Source organism: Scophthalmus maximus, chromosome 21 (genome assembly GCF_022379125.1).
Source record: "Scophthalmus maximus strain ysfricsl-2021 chromosome 21, ASM2237912v1, whole genome shotgun sequence".
In the NCBI taxonomy this organism is placed as follows: Eukaryota; Metazoa; Chordata; class Actinopteri; order Pleuronectiformes; family Scophthalmidae; genus Scophthalmus; species Scophthalmus maximus.
In genome coordinates, this window is record NC_061535.1 from 15665001 (window position 1) to 15682500 (window position 17500).

General features: G+C 46.5%; 2 protein-coding genes and 1 long non-coding RNA gene across 4 annotated transcripts in view; 1 reads left to right on the plus strand and 2 right to left on the minus strand.

Moving 5' to 3' along the window:
- Nucleotides 1-1611: 1611 nt before the first annotated feature.
- eci2 (enoyl-CoA delta isomerase 2) lies at nt 1612-13022 on the minus strand. The gene is made up of 11 exons (XM_035619285.2): nt 12833-13022; nt 4408-4463; nt 4237-4340; nt 3937-4035; nt 3604-3795; nt 3327-3396; nt 3040-3139; nt 2835-2955; nt 2537-2626; nt 2260-2403; nt 1612-2175 (listed from the first exon to the last, which is right to left on the minus strand). The coding sequence occupies exons 1-11, from the start codon at nt 12883-12885 to the stop codon at nt 2020-2022; spliced, it is 1185 nt and encodes a 394-aa protein (XP_035475178.2). The 5' UTR covers nt 12886-13022; the 3' UTR covers nt 1612-2019.
- Nucleotides 13023-13774: 752 nt separating this feature from the next.
- LOC118290981 overlaps nt 13775-17500 on the minus strand; it is a 5179-nt gene continuing 1453 nt past the window's right edge. The window contains exons 2-6 of one of the 2 annotated variants that reach the window (XR_004786518.2): nt 16286-16452; nt 15826-16078; nt 14457-14827; nt 14248-14370; nt 13775-14143 (exon numbers count right to left, since the gene is read on the minus strand). This is a non-coding gene — a long non-coding RNA (uncharacterized LOC118290981). Of the gene's footprint in view, nt 14144-14247; nt 14371-14453; nt 14828-15825; nt 16079-16285; nt 16453-17500 lie in introns of both variants that reach the window. The other variant, XR_004786519.2, reaches the window with a different exon arrangement.
- crygn2 (crystallin, gamma N2) lies at nt 13987-16979 on the plus strand. The gene is made up of 5 exons (XM_035618801.2): nt 13987-14151; nt 14748-14839; nt 15859-16015; nt 16322-16467; nt 16764-16979. The coding sequence occupies exons 1-5, from the start codon at nt 14131-14133 to the stop codon at nt 16897-16899; spliced, it is 552 nt and encodes a 183-aa protein (XP_035474694.1). The 5' UTR covers nt 13987-14130; the 3' UTR covers nt 16900-16979.

Genomic DNA, 17500 nt, shown 5'->3' on the forward strand with positions numbered 1-17500 from the left:
ACTAATTATTCCCCAAACTGTAAAATCACATGGGATTGAAAAGACGATTGTTGGTGAAGAAGAGTCATGTTTCAGACGACGTCGTCTGAGATCAGGAGTAGCTCCAAAAACATATTTGACCTTTGACCTCTGCAGTGGAAACCTTCCTACGACTGACGAGCATTGAGGCCGTTTTATAAATTAAAAAAACTAAAACATTTTGATGCAAAATATTTCTAATCTGTTATTTGAAAACTTTTATATTTTTTGAGATATGAACATTTTCCTCTCTGAGAGTTATTAACACTTCTAATATTACGAAACGACATGATGTCATCACAAGCTACGTGATGTCAGCAACATCTAAAACTATTCACTGCTTCAGGTGGAAACAACTTTGTGGATCAGTTCTGACAAAGTGACTGATCAGCTGTTTTGTTTTCTTCTTCTGTTCTATTACAGAGTGTGATGTGAGGTTTTTTTTTGAGATATAGAAGGAAACACGTTCGGTGACGATCGTCCATCAGACGCTGATCTGGAGCTGTTTCTCTCTTGATATAAAATATTTCTTGAACTGATTATTGATCATCACTTACGATGCACAAAGTTCATTATCACATTCAAGATCATTTACATGATGTGATAAATCAACATCATGTAAATGAATACGCACAGTAAATCCTCCTGCGTCGCTACAGGTGGACACGTCGCGTCCGTGGGAAACCTCCTGGCGCTTCCTGCTCTGGTTTCGTCTCCTGTCGCAGGAGAAGCTCGGCGTTGTTCGTCAAAGCGGCGAATCCGGTTCCTGCAGCTCAGGAGATTTATACCTCGGGGGTTTGAGTCGCTCTCGGAGGGGAAGCTGCCGACGTGGAACATGATTCAGACCAAAGACAGAAGAGAAGAAAACTCCGGGACGTCTCTCATAAATAAGAAGGAGCTCAAAGGCCTCAGTGGACCTCGGCCGGACGTCCCACCGCTCAGGACGCCGTTGTTCAAGTTGACAACAATAGAGTTTAAGGGCGGCGACTCGCAGAGGTCACGGAGCTGCTTCCTGTTCGGGGCCTCGGAGCACAGCGACAGAAGAGGTTCAGTGTCATAATCCTGACCTGACCTATGACGTCGTAACGAGGTTTGCGTTAGTGTCACTTATGGTCGGACAATGACAGAACTTTACCTGATGACCTTGGTCCTGGGGTCATGACCTTAATCTCCTCATACTTGACCGTGGTTGGTTTAGAGACAAGCTTCCTCTCTCTCTCTCTCTCTCTCTCTCTCTCTCTCTCTCTCTCTCTCTCTCTCTCTCTCTCTCTCTCTCTCTCTCTCTCTCTCTCTCTCTCTCTCTCTCTCTCTCTCTCTCTCTCTCTCTCTCTCTCTCTCTCTCTCTACACGTTCCTTCTGTGGCAGGAAGGAAGATCCATATGAGACCAATCACCCAGGATGCTCTGCAGTAAGTCTGTGGACTAGTGCTGCCACCTGGTGGCTCAGCTGCCAAACCTCAGTCTAAAGACTTTTTAACTATATATACAACTAATATATACATATATATATATACGTGTATGTACACACATATATACATACATACACATATATATACAAACATAAACACAGTTTATATACACTGTGAGTGCAACATTCACTCACAAACTGCTTTTATTAAAGAGACACCATGAAGAAGAGTTTGACATGAAGAAGAAGAGTTGTGGTGCGTTCAAGGAACTTTGACCAGCCACGAGGTTCAGACGGACCAGACGTTTCCTTCATGTGATCACAGTCAACGTGAGGGTGTCCTGCGGTCGGCGTGGACTGGACTGTGTAACTGTGTTACTGTGTGTTACTGTGTGTTACTGTGTGTAACAGTGTGTTACTGTGTGTTACTGTGTGTTACTTTGACTAAAGTGAACTAACCTTGCTGGACGCAGCTGTCGACCAGACACTGAGGTTCAATGACTGTTAGTTTCTCTGCAGATTAATGTTCTGACACTTTCAACAACAACAACAACAACCTGAATCAGCTGTTCCCTCCCCCCTCCCCCTCCCCCGTCACAGCTTGGCCTTGGCCTGGAAGAAGCTCATGATGGCGGCGGCGCACTCGTCTGACACCCAGCGACCTCTCAGACATTCCACCTCTAAGTCGTTCACGTCGTAGAGACGCTGCTTCTCCACGGAGCGGATCAGCTGCCTGGACAACGCCAGAGACTGATGAGAGACAGAAGAGAGGTTCAAACAATCTACAGGTTATAATAATCCACGTGGAGCGTTAGTGTGTGTGTGTGTGTTTACGTTGGGGGGCAGCTTGGCGTACGCCTTCAGTCGGGTCCAAACCTCCGTCTGGAAGCTGCTCTCTGGGAAAACCTCTGTGACCAGACGAAGTTCACAGGCCTGAGCTGCCGTGACCTTCTTATTGAACAACAGCATCTCACTGGCCTGAGGGGGGGTATTAGATTTATTAATCCATGATGGTGAAAGTCATTTGACACCAAAAAGACGACGGCGTTTAAAATCATTAAAAACACAAAAACGTAAAACCACAAAGGCACAGATGTGTGTGTGTGTGTACCTTGGCAGGGCCCATCAGCGAGGGGAAGGTGTAGGAGGAGCAGCCTTCAGGACTCTGTCCCAGCTGACTGAACGGAGTGTGGAACGTGGCCTGAGAGCAGACGGACAGACGCTGGTTAATGTGACCACACACACACACACACACACACACACACACACACACACACACACACACACACACACACACACACACACACACACACACACACACACACACACACACACACACACACACACACACACACACACACACACACACACACACACACACACACACACACACACACACACACACGTACCCGCTCCGAGGCGTAGACCAGATCAAACAGTCCCAACAAGGTGACAGAGATTCCTACCGCCGGACCGTTCACCACGGCGACCAGCGGTTTGGGAAAGCCGATGTACGCCCTCACGTACTTCCTGTACAGAGAGAATACATCCGTCATGATAAATCGAATAAATTGATCGATCGATCGATGGATCAGCTGATCAGTGAGCGATCACCTGAGCAGTTCCGCCCCCTGACGGGCCTTCTCCTCCACGCCTCCGTCCCCGAGCACAAAGTTGTTCAGGTCGTTTCCGCTGCAGTAGAAGTCGCCAGCACCTGCATGGATGAGGGCGGGTAACCAGGGGATCCTGGTGACCCGCGGACACAGGAGAACACTGTGTGTGTGTGTGTGTGTGTGTGTGTGTGTGTGTGTGTGTGTGTGTGTGTGTGTGTGTGTGTGTGTGTGTATGTGTGTGTGTGTGTGTGTGTGTGTGTGTGTGTATGTGTGTGTGTGTGTGTGTACCGGTGAACACAGTGAGGACGGAGTCGTCTGTCGCCGCCTGCTCCAGAGCTGCAATGATCTCGTTGTACATCTGAGAAGAGAGAAAGTGAGGTGTGAACGTCTGACCTCTGACCCCTGACCCGACAACACAACACCAACGGTTTTAAACACAATACTCACACACACACACACACACACACACACACACACACACACACACACACACACACACACACACACACACACACACACACACACACACACACACACACACACACACACACACACACACACACACCTCTGTGGTGATGGCGTTTTTCTTTGCCGGCCGGTTCATCTTGATGGTGGTGATGTTGTCCTCTGTAGTGACCAAAAGCGTCTTGTACATTGTCGTGCTCCCAGCAGGCTGTGCGGCCACCGCGTCAGTGCTCGGAGGCTCCGCCCCCACCAGGGAACCAATCAGGTCGCAGTACTGCTGCCTGGCTTCCTCCTGAATAGAGACATTATTTGCATATTTAAAAAAAACACAACTCTGTTTTTTCACTGTCGCTCTCGACAACGTCAAACTCAAAGTCCAGAGCCCTGTGACCCTGTGACCTGCTGACATCTGAGCCTGGGTCAGAACTTGAACCTGTGAGATGGAGCCCAGAGCTTTCCATGCGTCCCATTTGGCCCTGTTGACAAAGTCCAGCATGCCGGGACTGGACGTGGTGCAGGGTCCCTGAGTGGCCTGGAGGAAGAGGAGGAGGATGAGGAAGAGGAGGAGGAAGAGGAAGGAGAGAAAGAGGAAGAGGATGAGGAGGAGGAGGAGGATGTTAGACACACAGCGTCCTGTTTAATCTGAACGTGTTCAAAATGAATATTATAAAAGATCAGCAGTCCAATCAAAGGTGAGTCAGTGGTGAGGTCACTTCCTGTGGGCGTGTCCCACCTGTTTGAACAGAGCGTAGATCTGCAGCTTCACTCGGTTTCCCGGGTCGTTCTGCAGCGTCGACAGTTTGTTCTTCGCTGTCTCAAACTGCTGCACGGTCGCACCTGCACATCATCATCATCATCATCATCTTCATCATCATCACATATTCAGAAGGAGAAGAAGACTCACCCTTCATGGCCGAGGTGTGAAGCTTCCCACTCGGAACGCTGGAGACTCTGAGGAGGCTGGAGACACGAGGAAAACCTGATTTAAATTAATAAATTATGTGGTTTGGTATCATGTGTTTGCTCTTGGTTCAAGGAGCTTCAATGCTTCCTTTCCTATCTCCTTGAGCAGAGGACACACTGGAGCTCCATATGTGAGAGGAAATGAGAAACAGACCCACAATGCATTGCGGCAGCAACAACCCGTTATGCACGAACATAAACGATTCAATCTGAAGAACAAGAGTATGAATATGATCCAGATGTCAGTTACTGTTACATATGAATCATAACACACTGAAACATGCTGATGGAGCCGCTGAGGTTTTTATAGTTCATCTTCAGAAACGGCGTCACATGATGACGTAGTTTAGTGTCAGTGGAGTCGGATTCTCTTTTCACAAGTCGTCTGAATCCTCCTTTCCTTCACCTCGTGACCTTTGAGACCGAGCTTGAGGAAAAGTAGAGAGGAAGAGTAGAGAGGAAGAGTAGAGAGGAAAAGTAGAGAGGAAGAGTAGAGAGGAAGAGTAGAGAGGAAAAGTAGAGAGGAAGAGTAGAGAGGAAAAGTAGAGAGGAAGAGTAGAGAGGAAGAGTGGAGAGGAAGAGTAGAGAGGAAGAGTGGAGAGGAAGAGTGGAGAGGAAGAGTAGAGAGGAAGAGTGGAGAGGAAGAGTAGAGAGGAAAAGTAGAGAGGAAGAGTAGAGAGGAAGAGTAGAGAGGAAAAGTAGAGAGGAAGAGTAGAGAGGAAAAGTAGAGAGGAAGAGTAGAGAGGAAGAGTGGAGAGGAAGAGTGGAGAGGAAGAGTAGAGAGGAAGAGTAGAGAGGAAAAGTAGAGAGGAAGAGTAGAGAGGAAGAGTAGAGAGGAAAAGTAGAGAGGAAGAGTAGAGAGGAAAAGTAGAGAGGAAGAGTAGAGAGGAAGAGTGGAGAGGAAGAGTGGAGAGGAAGAGTAGAGAGGAAGAGTGGAGAGGAAGAGTAGATGTGAAGAGTGGAGAGGAAGAGTAGATGTGAAGAGTGGAGAGGAAGAGTGGAGAGGAAGAGTAGATGTGAAGAGTGGAGAGGAAGAGTGGAGAGGAAGAGTAGAGAGGAAGAGTAGAGAGGAAGAGTAGAGAGGAAGAGTGGATGTGAAGAGTGGAGAGGAAGAGTAGAGAGGAAGAGTAGAGAGGAAGAGTAGAGAGGAAGAGTGGAGAGGAAGAGTAGAGAGGAAGAGTGGAGAGGAAGAGTGGAGAGGAAGAGTAGAGAGGAAGAGTAGATGTGAAGAGTGGAGAGGAAGAGTAGAGAGGAAGAGTAGATGTGAAGAGTGGAGAGGAAGAGTGGAGAGGAAGAGTAGAGAGGAAGAGTAGATGTGAAGAGTGGAGAGGAAGAGTGGAGAGGAAGAGTAGATGTGAAGAGTGGAGAGGAAGAGTGGAGAGGAAGAGTAGAGAGGAAGAGTAGAGAGGAAGAGTAGAGAGGAAAAGTAGAGAGGAAGAGTAGATGTGAAGAGTGGAGAGGAAGAGTGGAGAGGAAGAGTAGAGAGGAAGAGTGGAGAGGAAGAGTAGAGAGGAAGAGTAGAGAGGAAGAGTGGAGAGGAAGAGTGGAGAGGAAGAGTGGAGAGGAAGAGTGGAGAGGAAGAGTAGAGAGGAAGAGTAGAGAGGAAGAGTAGATGTGAAGAGTGGAGAGGAAGAGTGGAGAGGAAGAGTAGAGAGGAAGAGTGGAGAGGAAGAGTAGAGAGGAAGAGTAGAGAGGAAGAGTGGAGAGGAAGAGTAGATGTGAAGAGTGGAGAGGAAGAGTAGAGAGGAAGAGTAGAGAGGAAGAGTAGAGAGGAAGAGTAGAGAGGAAGAGTAGATGTGAAGAGTGGAGAGGAAGAGTGGAGAGGAAGAGTAGAGAGGAAGAGTAGAGAGGAAGAGTAGATGTGAAGAGTGGAGAGGAAGAGTGGAGAGGAAGAGTAGAGAGGAAGAGTGGAGAGGAAGAGTAGAGAGGAAGAGTAGAGAGGAAGAGTGGAGAGGAAGAGTGGAGAGGAAGAGTGGAGAGGAAGAGTAGAGAGGAAGAGTAGAGAGGAAAAGTAGAGAGGAAGAGTAGAGAGGAAGAGTAGATGTGAAGAGTGGAGAGGAAGAGTGGAGAGGAAGAGTAGAGAGGAAGAGTAGAGAGGAAGAGTAGATGTGAAGAGTGGAGAGGAAGAGTGGAGAGGAAGAGTAGAGAGGAAGAGTGGAGAGGAAGAGTAGAGAGGAAGAGTAGAGAGGAAGAGTGGAGAGGAAGAGTGGAGAGGAAGAGTGGAGAGGAAAAGTAGAGAGGAAGAGTAGAGAGGAAGAGTAGAGAGGAAAAGTAGAGAGGAAGAGTAGAGAGGAAGAGTAGATGTGAAGAGTGGAGAGGAAGAGTGGAGAGGAAGAGTAGAGAGGAAGAGTAGAGAGGAAGAGTAGATGTGAAGAGTGGAGAGGAAGAGTGGAGAGGAAGAGTAGAGAGGAAGAGTGGAGAGGAAGAGTAGAGAGGAAGAGTAGAGAGGAAGAGTGGAGAGGAAGAGTGGAGAGGAAGAGTGGAGAGGAAGAGTGGAGAGGAAGAGTAGAGAGGAAGAGTAGATGTGAAGAGTGGAGAGGAAGAGTAGATGTGAAGAGTGGAGAGGAAGAGTGGAGAGGAAGAGTAGAGAGGAAGAGTGGAGAGGAAGAGTAGAGAGGAAGAGTAGAGAGGAAGAGTGGAGAGGAAGAGTGGAGAGGAAGAGTGGAGAGGAAGAGTGGAGAGGAAGAGTAGAGAGGAAGAGTAGATGTGAAGAGTGGAGAGGAAGAGTAGAGAGGAAGAGTGGAGAGGAAGAGTAGAGAGGAAGAGTAGAGAGGAAGAGTAGAGAGGAAGAGTGGAGAGGAAGAGTAGAGAGGAAGAGTAGAGAGGAAGAGTAGAGAGGAAGAGTGGAGAGGAAGAGTAGAGAGGAAGAGTAGATGTGAAGAGTGGAGAGGAAGAGTAGAGAGGAAGAGTAGAGAGGAAGAGTAGAGAGGAAGAGTGGAGAGGAAGAGTAGAGAGGAAGAGTAGATGTGAAGAGTGGAGAGGAAGAGTAGAGAGGAAGAGTGGAGAGGAAGAGTGGAGAGGAAGAGTGGAGAGGAAGAGTAGAGAGGAAGAGTGGAGAGGAAGAGTAGAGAGGAAGAGTAGATGTGAAGAGTGGAGAGGAAGAGTGGAGAGGAAGAGTAGAGAGGAAGAGTGGAGAGGAAGAGTAGAGAGGAAGAGTAGAGAGGAAGAGTAGAGAGGAAGAGTGGAGAGGAAGAGTGGAGAGGAAGAGTGGAGAGGAAGAGTGGAGAGGAAGAGTAGAGAGGAAGAGTAGATGTGAAGAGTGGAGAGGAAGAGTAGAGAGGAAGAGTGGAGAGGAGGAGTAGAGAGGAAGAGTAGAGAGGAAGAGTAGAGAGGAAGAGTAGAGAGGAAGAGTAGAGAGGAAGAGTAGATGTGAAGAGTGGAGAGGAAGAGTAGAGAGGAAGAGTAGAGAGGAAGAGTAGATGTGAAGAGTGGAGAGGAAGAGTAGAGAGGAAGAGTAGAGAGGAAGAGTGGATGTGAAGAGTGGAGAGGAAGAGTAGAGAGGAAGAGTAGAGAGGAAGAGTAGAGAGGAAGAGTAGAGAGGAAGAGTGGAGAGGAAGAGTAGAGAGGAAGAGTGGAGAGGAAGAGTAGAGAGGAAAAGTAGAGAGGAAGAGTAGAGAGGAAGAGTAGAGAGGAAGAGTAGAGAGGAAGAGTGGAGAGGAAGAGTAGAGAGGAAGAGTAGAGAGGAAGAGTAGAGAGGAAGAGTAGATGTGAAGAGTGGAGAGGAAGAGTAGAGAGGAAGAGTGGAGAGGAAGAGTAGAGAGGAAGAGTAGAGAGGAAAAGTAGAGAGGAAGAGTAGATGTGAAGAGTGGAGAGGAAGAGTAGAGAGGAAGAGTAGAGAGGAAGAGTGGAGAGGAAGAGTAGAGAGGAAGAGTAGAGAGGAAGAGTGGAGAGGAAGAGTAGAGAGGAAGAGTAGAGAGGAAGAGTGGAGAGGAAGAGTAGAGAGGAAGAGTAGAGAGGAAGAGTAGAGAGGAAGAGTAGAGAGGAAGAGTAGAGAGGAAGAGTAGAGAGGAAAAGTAGAGAGGAAGAGTAGATGTGAAGAGTGGAGAGGAAGAGTGGAGAGGAAGAGTAGAGAGGAAGAGTGGAGAGGAAGAGTAGAGAGGAAGAGTAGAGAGGAAGAGTGGAGAGGAAGAGTGGAGAGGAAGAGTAGAGAGGAAGAGTAGATGGGAAGAGTGGAGAGGAAGAGTGGAGAGGAAGAGTAGAGAGGAAGAGTGGAGAGGAAGAGTAGAGAGGAAAAGTAGAGAGGAAGAGTAGAGAGGAAGAGTGGAGAGGAAGAGTAGAGAGGAAGAGTGGAGAGGAAGAGTAGAGAGGAAAAGTAGAGAGGAAGAGTAGATGTGAAGAGTAGAGAGGAAGAGTAGAGAGGAAGAGTAGATGTGAAGAGTGGAGAGGAAGAGTAGAGAGGAAGAGTGGAGAGGAAGAGTGGAGAGGAAGAGTAGAGAGGAAGAGTAGATGTGAAGAGTGGAGAGGAAGAGTGGAGAGGAAGAGTAGAGAGGAAGAGTAGAGAGGAAAAGTAGATGTGAAGAGTGGAGAGGAAGAGTAGAGAGGAAGAGTAGAGAGGAAGAGTAGAGAGGAAGAGTGGAGAGGAAGAGTAGAGAGGAAGAGTAGAGAGGAAGAGTAGAGAGGAAGAGTGGAGAGGAAGAGTAGAGAGGAAGAGTAGAGAGGAAGAGTAGAGAGGAAAAGTAGAGAGGAAGAGTGGAGAGGAAGAGTGGAGAGGAAGAGTAGAGAGGAAGAGTAGAGAGGAAGAGTAGAGAGGAAGAGTAGATGTGAAGAGTGGAGAGGAAGAGTAGAGAGGAAGAGTGGAGAGGAAGAGTAGAGAGGAAGAGTAGAGAGGAAGAGTAGATGTGAAGAGTGGAGAGGAAGAGCAGAGAGGAAGAGTGGAGAGGAAGAGTAGAGAGGAAGAGTAGAGAGGAAGAGTGGAGAGGAAGAGTGGAGAGGAAGAGTAGAGAGGAAGAGTAGAGAGGAAGAGTAGATGTGAAGAGTGGAGAGGAAGAGTAGAGAGGAAGAGTAGATGTGAAGAGTGGAGAGGAAGAGTAGAGAGGAAGAGTAGAGAGGAAGAGTAGATGTGAAGAGTGGAGAGGAAGAGTGGAGAGGAAGAGTAGAGAGGAAGAGTGGAGAGGAAGAGTAGAGAGGAAGAGTAGAGAGGAAGAGTGGAGAGGAAGAGTGGAGAGGAAGAGTGGAGAGGAAAAGTAGAGAGGAAGAGTAGAGAGGAAGAGTAGAGAGGAAAAGTAGAGAGGAAGAGTAGAGAGGAAGAGTAGATGTGAAGAGTGGAGAGGAAGAGTGGAGAGGAAGAGTAGAGAGGAAGAGTAGAGAGGAAGAGTAGATGTGAAGAGTGGAGAGGAAGAGTGGAGAGGAAGAGTAGAGAGGAAGAGTGGAGAGGAAGAGTAGAGAGGAAGAGTAGAGAGGAAGAGTGGAGAGGAAGAGTGGAGAGGAAGAGTGGAGAGGAAGAGTGGAGAGGAAGAGTAGAGAGGAAGAGTAGATGTGAAGAGTGGAGAGGAAGAGTAGATGTGAAGAGTGGAGAGGAAGAGTAGAGAGGAAGAGTGGAGAGGAAGAGTAGAGAGGAAGAGTAGAGAGGAAGAGTGGAGAGGAAGAGTGGAGAGGAAGAGTGGAGAGGAAGAGTGGAGAGGAAGAGTAGAGAGGAAGAGTAGATGTGAAGAGTGGAGAGGAAGAGTAGAGAGGAAGAGTGGAGAGGAAGAGTAGAGAGGAAGAGTAGAGAGGAAGAGTAGAGAGGAAGAGTGGAGAGGAAGAGTAGAGAGGAAGAGTAGAGAGGAAGAGTAGAGAGGAAGAGTGGAGAGGAAGAGTAGAGAGGAAGAGTAGATGTGAAGAGTGGAGAGGAAGAGTAGAGAGGAAGAGTAGAGAGGAAGAGTAGAGAGGAAGAGTGGAGAGGAAGAGTAGAGAGGAAGAGTAGATGTGAAGAGTGGAGAGGAAGAGTAGAGAGGAAGAGTGGAGAGGAAGAGTGGAGAGGAAGAGTGGAGAGGAAGAGTAGAGAGGAAGAGTGGAGAGGAAGAGTAGAGAGGAAGAGTAGATGTGAAGAGTGGAGAGGAAGAGTGGAGAGGAAGAGTAGAGAGGAAGAGTGGAGAGGAAGAGTAGAGAGGAAGAGTAGAGAGGAAGAGTAGAGAGGAAGAGTGGAGAGGAAGAGTGGAGAGGAAGAGTGGAGAGGAAGAGTGGAGAGGAAGAGTAGAGAGGAAGAGTAGATGTGAAGAGTGGAGAGGAAGAGTAGAGAGGAAGAGTGGAGAGGAGGAGTAGAGAGGAAGAGTAGAGAGGAAGAGTAGAGAGGAAGAGTAGAGAGGAAGAGTAGAGAGGAAGAGTAGATGTGAAGAGTGGAGAGGAAGAGTAGAGAGGAAGAGTAGAGAGGAAGAGTAGATGTGAAGAGTGGAGAGGAAGAGTAGAGAGGAAGAGTAGAGAGGAAGAGTGGATGTGAAGAGTGGAGAGGAAGAGTAGAGAGGAAGAGTAGAGAGGAAGAGTAGAGAGGAAGAGTAGAGAGGAAGAGTGGAGAGGAAGAGTAGAGAGGAAGAGTGGAGAGGAAGAGTAGAGAGGAAAAGTAGAGAGGAAGAGTAGAGAGGAAGAGTAGAGAGGAAGAGTAGAGAGGAAGAGTGGAGAGGAAGAGTAGAGAGGAAGAGTAGAGAGGAAGAGTAGAGAGGAAGAGTAGATGTGAAGAGTGGAGAGGAAGAGTAGAGAGGAAGAGTGGAGAGGAAGAGTAGAGAGGAAGAGTAGAGAGGAAAAGTAGAGAGGAAGAGTAGATGTGAAGAGTGGAGAGGAAGAGTAGAGAGGAAGAGTAGAGAGGAAGAGTGGAGAGGAAGAGTAGAGAGGAAGAGTAGAGAGGAAGAGTGGAGAGGAAGAGTAGAGAGGAAGAGTAGAGAGGAAGAGTGGAGAGGAAGAGTAGAGAGGAAGAGTAGAGAGGAAGAGTAGAGAGGAAGAGTAGAGAGGAAGAGTAGAGAGGAAGAGTAGAGAGGAAAAGTAGAGAGGAAGAGTAGATGTGAAGAGTGGAGAGGAAGAGTGGAGAGGAAGAGTAGAGAGGAAGAGTGGAGAGGAAGAGTAGAGAGGAAGAGTAGAGAGGAAGAGTGGAGAGGAAGAGTGGAGAGGAAGAGTAGAGAGGAAGAGTAGATGGGAAGAGTGGAGAGGAAGAGTGGAGAGGAAGAGTAGAGAGGAAGAGTGGAGAGGAAGAGTAGAGAGGAAAAGTAGAGAGGAAGAGTAGAGAGGAAGAGTGGAGAGGAAGAGTAGAGAGGAAGAGTGGAGAGGAAGAGTAGAGAGGAAAAGTAGAGAGGAAGAGTAGATGTGAAGAGTAGAGAGGAAGAGTAGAGAGGAAGAGTAGATGTGAAGAGTGGAGAGGAAGAGTAGAGAGGAAGAGTGGAGAGGAAGAGTGGAGAGGAAAAGTAGAGAGGAAGAGTAGATGTGAAGAGTGGAGAGGAAGAGTGGAGAGGAAGAGTAGAGAGGAAGAGTAGAGAGGAAAAGTAGATGTGAAGAGTGGAGAGGAAGAGTAGAGAGGAAGAGTAGAGAGGAAGAGTAGAGAGGAAGAGTGGAGAGGAAGAGTAGAGAGGAAGAGTAGAGAGGAAGAGTAGAGAGGAAGAGTGGAGAGGAAGAGTAGAGAGGAAGAGTAGAGAGGAAGAGTAGAGAGGAAAAGTAGAGAGGAAGAGTGGAGAGGAAGAGTGGAGAGGAAGAGTAGAGAGGAAGAGTAGAGAGGAAGAGTAGAGAGGAAGAGTAGATGTGAAGAGTGGAGAGGAAGAGTAGAGAGGAAGAGTGGAGAGGAAGAGTAGAGAGGAAGAGTAGAGAGGAAGAGTAGATGTGAAGAGTGGAGAGGAAGAGCAGAGAGGAAGAGTGGAGAGGAAGAGTAGAGAGGAAGAGTAGAGAGGAAGAGTAGAGAGGAAGAGTAGAGAGGAAGAGTAGAGAGGAAGAGTAGATGTGAAGAGTGGAGAGGAAGAGTAGAGAGGAAGAGTAGAGAGGAAGAGTAGAGAGGAAGAGTAGATGTGAAGAGTGGAGAGGAAGAGTAGAGAGGAAGAGTAGATGTGAAGAGTGGAGAGGAAGAGTAGAGAGGAAGAGTGGAGAGGAAGAGTGGATGTGAAGAGTGGAGAGGAAGAGTAGAGAGGAAGAGTGGATGTGAAGAGTGGATGTGAAGGACAAGTCGACCTCACCACAAGTCTCTGATGGAATGTGGGGCAAAGGTCACAGTTAGCTTTAGCAGCTTTAGCAGCTGTCGCCGCCTGTGATCATCTGACAGGTGTCCAGACATGAATCATACACCATCAGAGGAACAGTCTGTTATTAATAAACTGTTTCGATGAACCACTGCTTGCTCACTGACAGCAAACCCTGAGGCGAGCTAACAGGCTAACACAGTTAGCCTCCACAGCGCCGGTACAACAGTCTCTACTCACCGTGACGTGACGAGGCGCCAGGAAGCGGAGCAGCGCAGCGCGAGGGAGGCCATCTAAACCCGGAACAGGGGGTCCGATGTCCGAGGTCCGGGTCCAAGGTCCGGGGGGACGGAAGAGGTAGGGAACAGTTCGCTAGCTTATCTTAGCTTAGCAGAGCAGATGCTGTTTACATCGCAGCTCCCGCCCACTCCGGCCTTTTCTGTTCTCCCATTGGCTTAACGGAACCACGTGGTCATCAGGTTAATCCAGTGGACAGAGGCTGTGAGAGCTGGTGTCAGAGGGGCGGTCCTTTTCAAACCAATTAGAGAGTGCGTCTAACCGTGTAGGCCCGCCCCCCTTGGTGCGCTGGACCAATCGTCGCAGATTGGTATATGTATATATATATATATATATATATATATATATATATATATATATATATATATATATATATATATATATATATATACATATATATATGTGTGTGTGTGTGTGTGTGTGTGTATATATATATACATATACATATATACGTAAACATATAAATACATATACGGTATACACATAAACATATATACATAAATATATGTATGTATATACATACATATATGTTTACGTATATACATAGATATATATATATATATATACTGTAAATTTAAACATTTGTCAGTGATTCCTAAGATGTCATTATCATAGAAATGTAGCGTTACTGTGATACTGTAACTACAGGAAGTACTTTTACTGTGGTACTTCAACTACAGGAAGTACTGTTACTGTGGTACTAACAATACTTCAGTGTGATTTTGAATGCAGGACTTTTGACTTGTAATCTTGTACATCTACATTAACGTGTTGGTACAGGTACTTTACTTCAGCATTGTGAGTCTGATGATTATTATCATGGATGATGACTTAAATAATATTTTTCATGAATGATGATGTCATGTGACAAACCTGCAGATCAGGTGACTCGTGTTTTCTGCCTTTAATAAAATAATTTAACAAGTTTATTCATCAAACTGTGACAGCATGAGGGAGGCTGTCACTGTGTCTCCATGGAGACGAACAATATCACTGACCCTGCAAAGCTATTCACACACACACACACACACACACACACACAGCAGAATCAGCAGACGGGTCAGGATGATGAAGGGAATCGTCGAGGCAGCAGAAACTTTTAAACCCTGCTCTTTTGTCCCGCTCGCCCCTCGCTCGCCCCTCGCTCGCCCCCCTGCAGTATAAATTGAGGTGTCCAACTTTCCCTCTGTTACTCAGTGTGTGTGGTCGAGCTTCAGGTTGGACGACGTCCAGAGGTCAAGATGTCGCAGTATTCTGGAAAGGTGAGGATCAAAGTTACTACTTTACTTTACTACTAAAATATCTTTTTCTTAGGGTCAGTGTTATTTCATGTAAACTACACTGTAAAACTGTAAAACCTTTATTGTTGTTGTTGGAAATCGATGAAGTTTTCAGATGGTGAATTATATATATATATAACTATATTTGTCTTTAGATGAATCAGATGAACGTCATGTTCTGGTCGTCACTGTTTCCAGGAACTAAGGAAAAAAACACTGTGATTAGAAAAAACACACTCGTCCTATGATCTTTCATCGTCTCATCCTTAGGTAACCATAGCAACCACCTCATAGTCTTGTTTAGCTTCTCGCTGCCGCTGTGATGTCACAGTGTGCTGGGGAGGGGGCGTGTCCGCTGCCTCTGACATCACCGCTGCGTGACGACTCACAGAGAAACGTTTCTTCACTACAGATTTTGTTTTATGCTTCTTCTTTATTTTGTCGACTTGTCAGACAAATTCAAGTTTGAATCAAATCACCTCATTATGTCTTTGAATCCACACGATTGATTTTCTCTTCCCACAGACGAACTGGTTCCCACCAGTCGATTGATCGTGTGTTTGTTTCTTTCTCCTCAGATCACCTTCTATGAGGGGAAGTGCTTCACCGGCAGGAAGCTGGAGGTCAGAGGTGACTGTGACAACTTCCAGGACCGTGGCTTCATGAACAGGTGAAAAAATGAAAAGACGATCTGTGACTGTATATAAAGACAATGACTGACTGTATATAAAGACGATCACTGACTGTATATAAAGACGATCACTGACTGTATATAAAGACGATCACTGACTGTATATAAAGACGATCACTAACTGTATATAAAGACGATCACTGACTGTATATAAAGACCATCACTGACTGTATATAAAGATGATCACTGACTGTATATAAAGACAATGACTGACTGTATATAAAGAAGATCACTGACTGTATATAAAGACGATCACTGACTGTATATAAAGACCATCACTGACTGTATATAAAGACCATCACTGACTGTATATAAAGACGATCAGTGACTGTATATAAAGACGATCACTGACTGTATATAAAGACCATCACTGACTGTATATAAAGACAATCACTGACTGTATATAAAGACCATCACTGACTGTATATAAAGACGATCAGTGACTGTATTTAAAGATGATCAGTGACTATATATAGACGATCAGTGGCTGTATTTAAAGACGATCAGTGACTGTATTTAAAGATGATCAGTGACTATATAAAGACGATCAGTGACTGTATATAAAGATGATCAGTGACTGTATTTAAAGACGATCAGTGACTGTATTTAAAGATGATCAGTGACTATATAAAGACGATCACTGACTGTATATAAAGACGATCACTGACTGTATATAAAGACGATCAGTGACTGTATTTAAAGACGATCAGTGACTGTATTTAAAGATGATCAGTGACTATATATAGACGATCAGTGACTGTATATATAGACGATCAGTGACTGTATATATAGACGATCAGTGACTGTATATAAAGACGATCACTGACTGTATTTAAAGATGATCAGTGACTGTATATATAGACGATCACTGACTGTATATATAGACGATCAGTGACTGTATATATAGACGATCAGTGACTGTATATAAAGACCATCACTGACTGTATATAAAGACCATCACTGACTGTATATAAAGAGTCGTCTCTTTGTGTTTTCAGGGTGAACTCCATCCGGGTCGAGAGCGGCGCCTGGATCTGCTTCGACCATCCCGACTTTAAGGGCCAGCAGTACATCCTGGAGCACGGAGAGTACCCAGAATTCCAGAGGTGGAACTCCCACAACGACCACATGGGATCCTGCAAACCCATCCGCATGGTAAACACCGCCTCTGACTCTTCGACCTATCGGGTCACTGTTGTGCTCCTCGGAGGACGAACCCTTTAGATTAGAAACAAAAGCCGGGGACGGAAAAGTTTGTGTTTTGCAAAATATGAAAAAATGTCATATTGAAAACGATTTGTGTTGCGTTTCATAAGAGACGAGACTCCTCAGACTTTGTGCAGACACTGAACTGAGTCGGAATCAGATCTGTGCCCTGAGAGTTTTCTGTTCTTTTTCACCTGACGGAGACTCCGCCTCCCTCACCTGAAGACTAATCCGTGTCTTCCTTCCCTCCGTCAGCACGGCGAGCACTATCGCATCGAGCTGTTCGAGGCCTGTAACTTCTCGGGCCAGTGCGTGGAGATCTGTGAAGACTGTCCCTTCCTGCAGAGCCGCGGCCTCGCCAAGAACTGCATCAACTCCGTCAAGGTCTACGGAGACGGAGCGTGAGTTTAACACAAATCATCACAACTCGTGTAATATGTCTACAACCGTGCGTCAGTGTGAAGGTGAAATCATTTTGACACAAACAGAGAAACTGAATCATTTCTTCAAGGCCAGAAATCCTCTGAAACAACAGACTCTCAAAATCAATGTGGAAACAAACAGGAAGTCAAATCAGCAAAGCCAGAATCTGTTACATGCTCACACCTGTACAGAGGCCGTGACACATATCTATTCATGAAAAAAATAAAGGTATTGTTTTTTATGTTTATGAATCATTATTTTCCTCCGTCTGCAGCTGGGTGATGTACGAGGAGCCAAACTTCCGCGGCCGCATGTACATCGTGGAGCGCGGCGACTACGGCAGCCACAACGAGTGGCAGGCGCAGAACCCCAACATCCAGTCCATCCGCAGGGTCGTCAACTACTTCTAAGCCCCGCCCCCTCTGCTGTGTGATATCATGTACAATAAATAAACCAGACTGAAAAAAGATCACATGGTTTTTTAATCAAACACTTTCTGTGTGCGTCGTTTTGTGTGACAGGTTCAGACAGTCGGTTCCCAACCTCCTATAAGCTGGTATGAACTGGTTTAACTGGTTTAACTGGTATGAACTGGTGTTTAAAGTGGTGGCAGGTCAGTGTCAGTCGGTCATGTGACCTCTCAGTGTCAGTCGGTCATTTGACCTCTCAGTGTCAGTCGGTCATTTGACCTCTCTCAGTGTCAGTCGGTCATGTGACCTCTCAGTGTCAGTCGGTCATTTGACCTCTCAGTGTCAGTCGGTCATGTGACCTCTCAGTGTCAGTCGGTCATGTGACCTCTCAGTGTCAGTCGGTCATGTGACCTCTCTCAGTGTCAGTCGGTCATTTGACCTCTCTCAGTGTCAGTCGGTCATGTGACCTCTCTCAGTGTCAGTCGGTCATTTGACCTCTCAGTGTCAGTCGGTCATTTGACCTCTCTCAGTGTCAGTCGGTCATTTGACCTCTCTCAGTGTCAGTCGGTCATGTGACCTCTCTCGGTGTCAGTCGGTCATG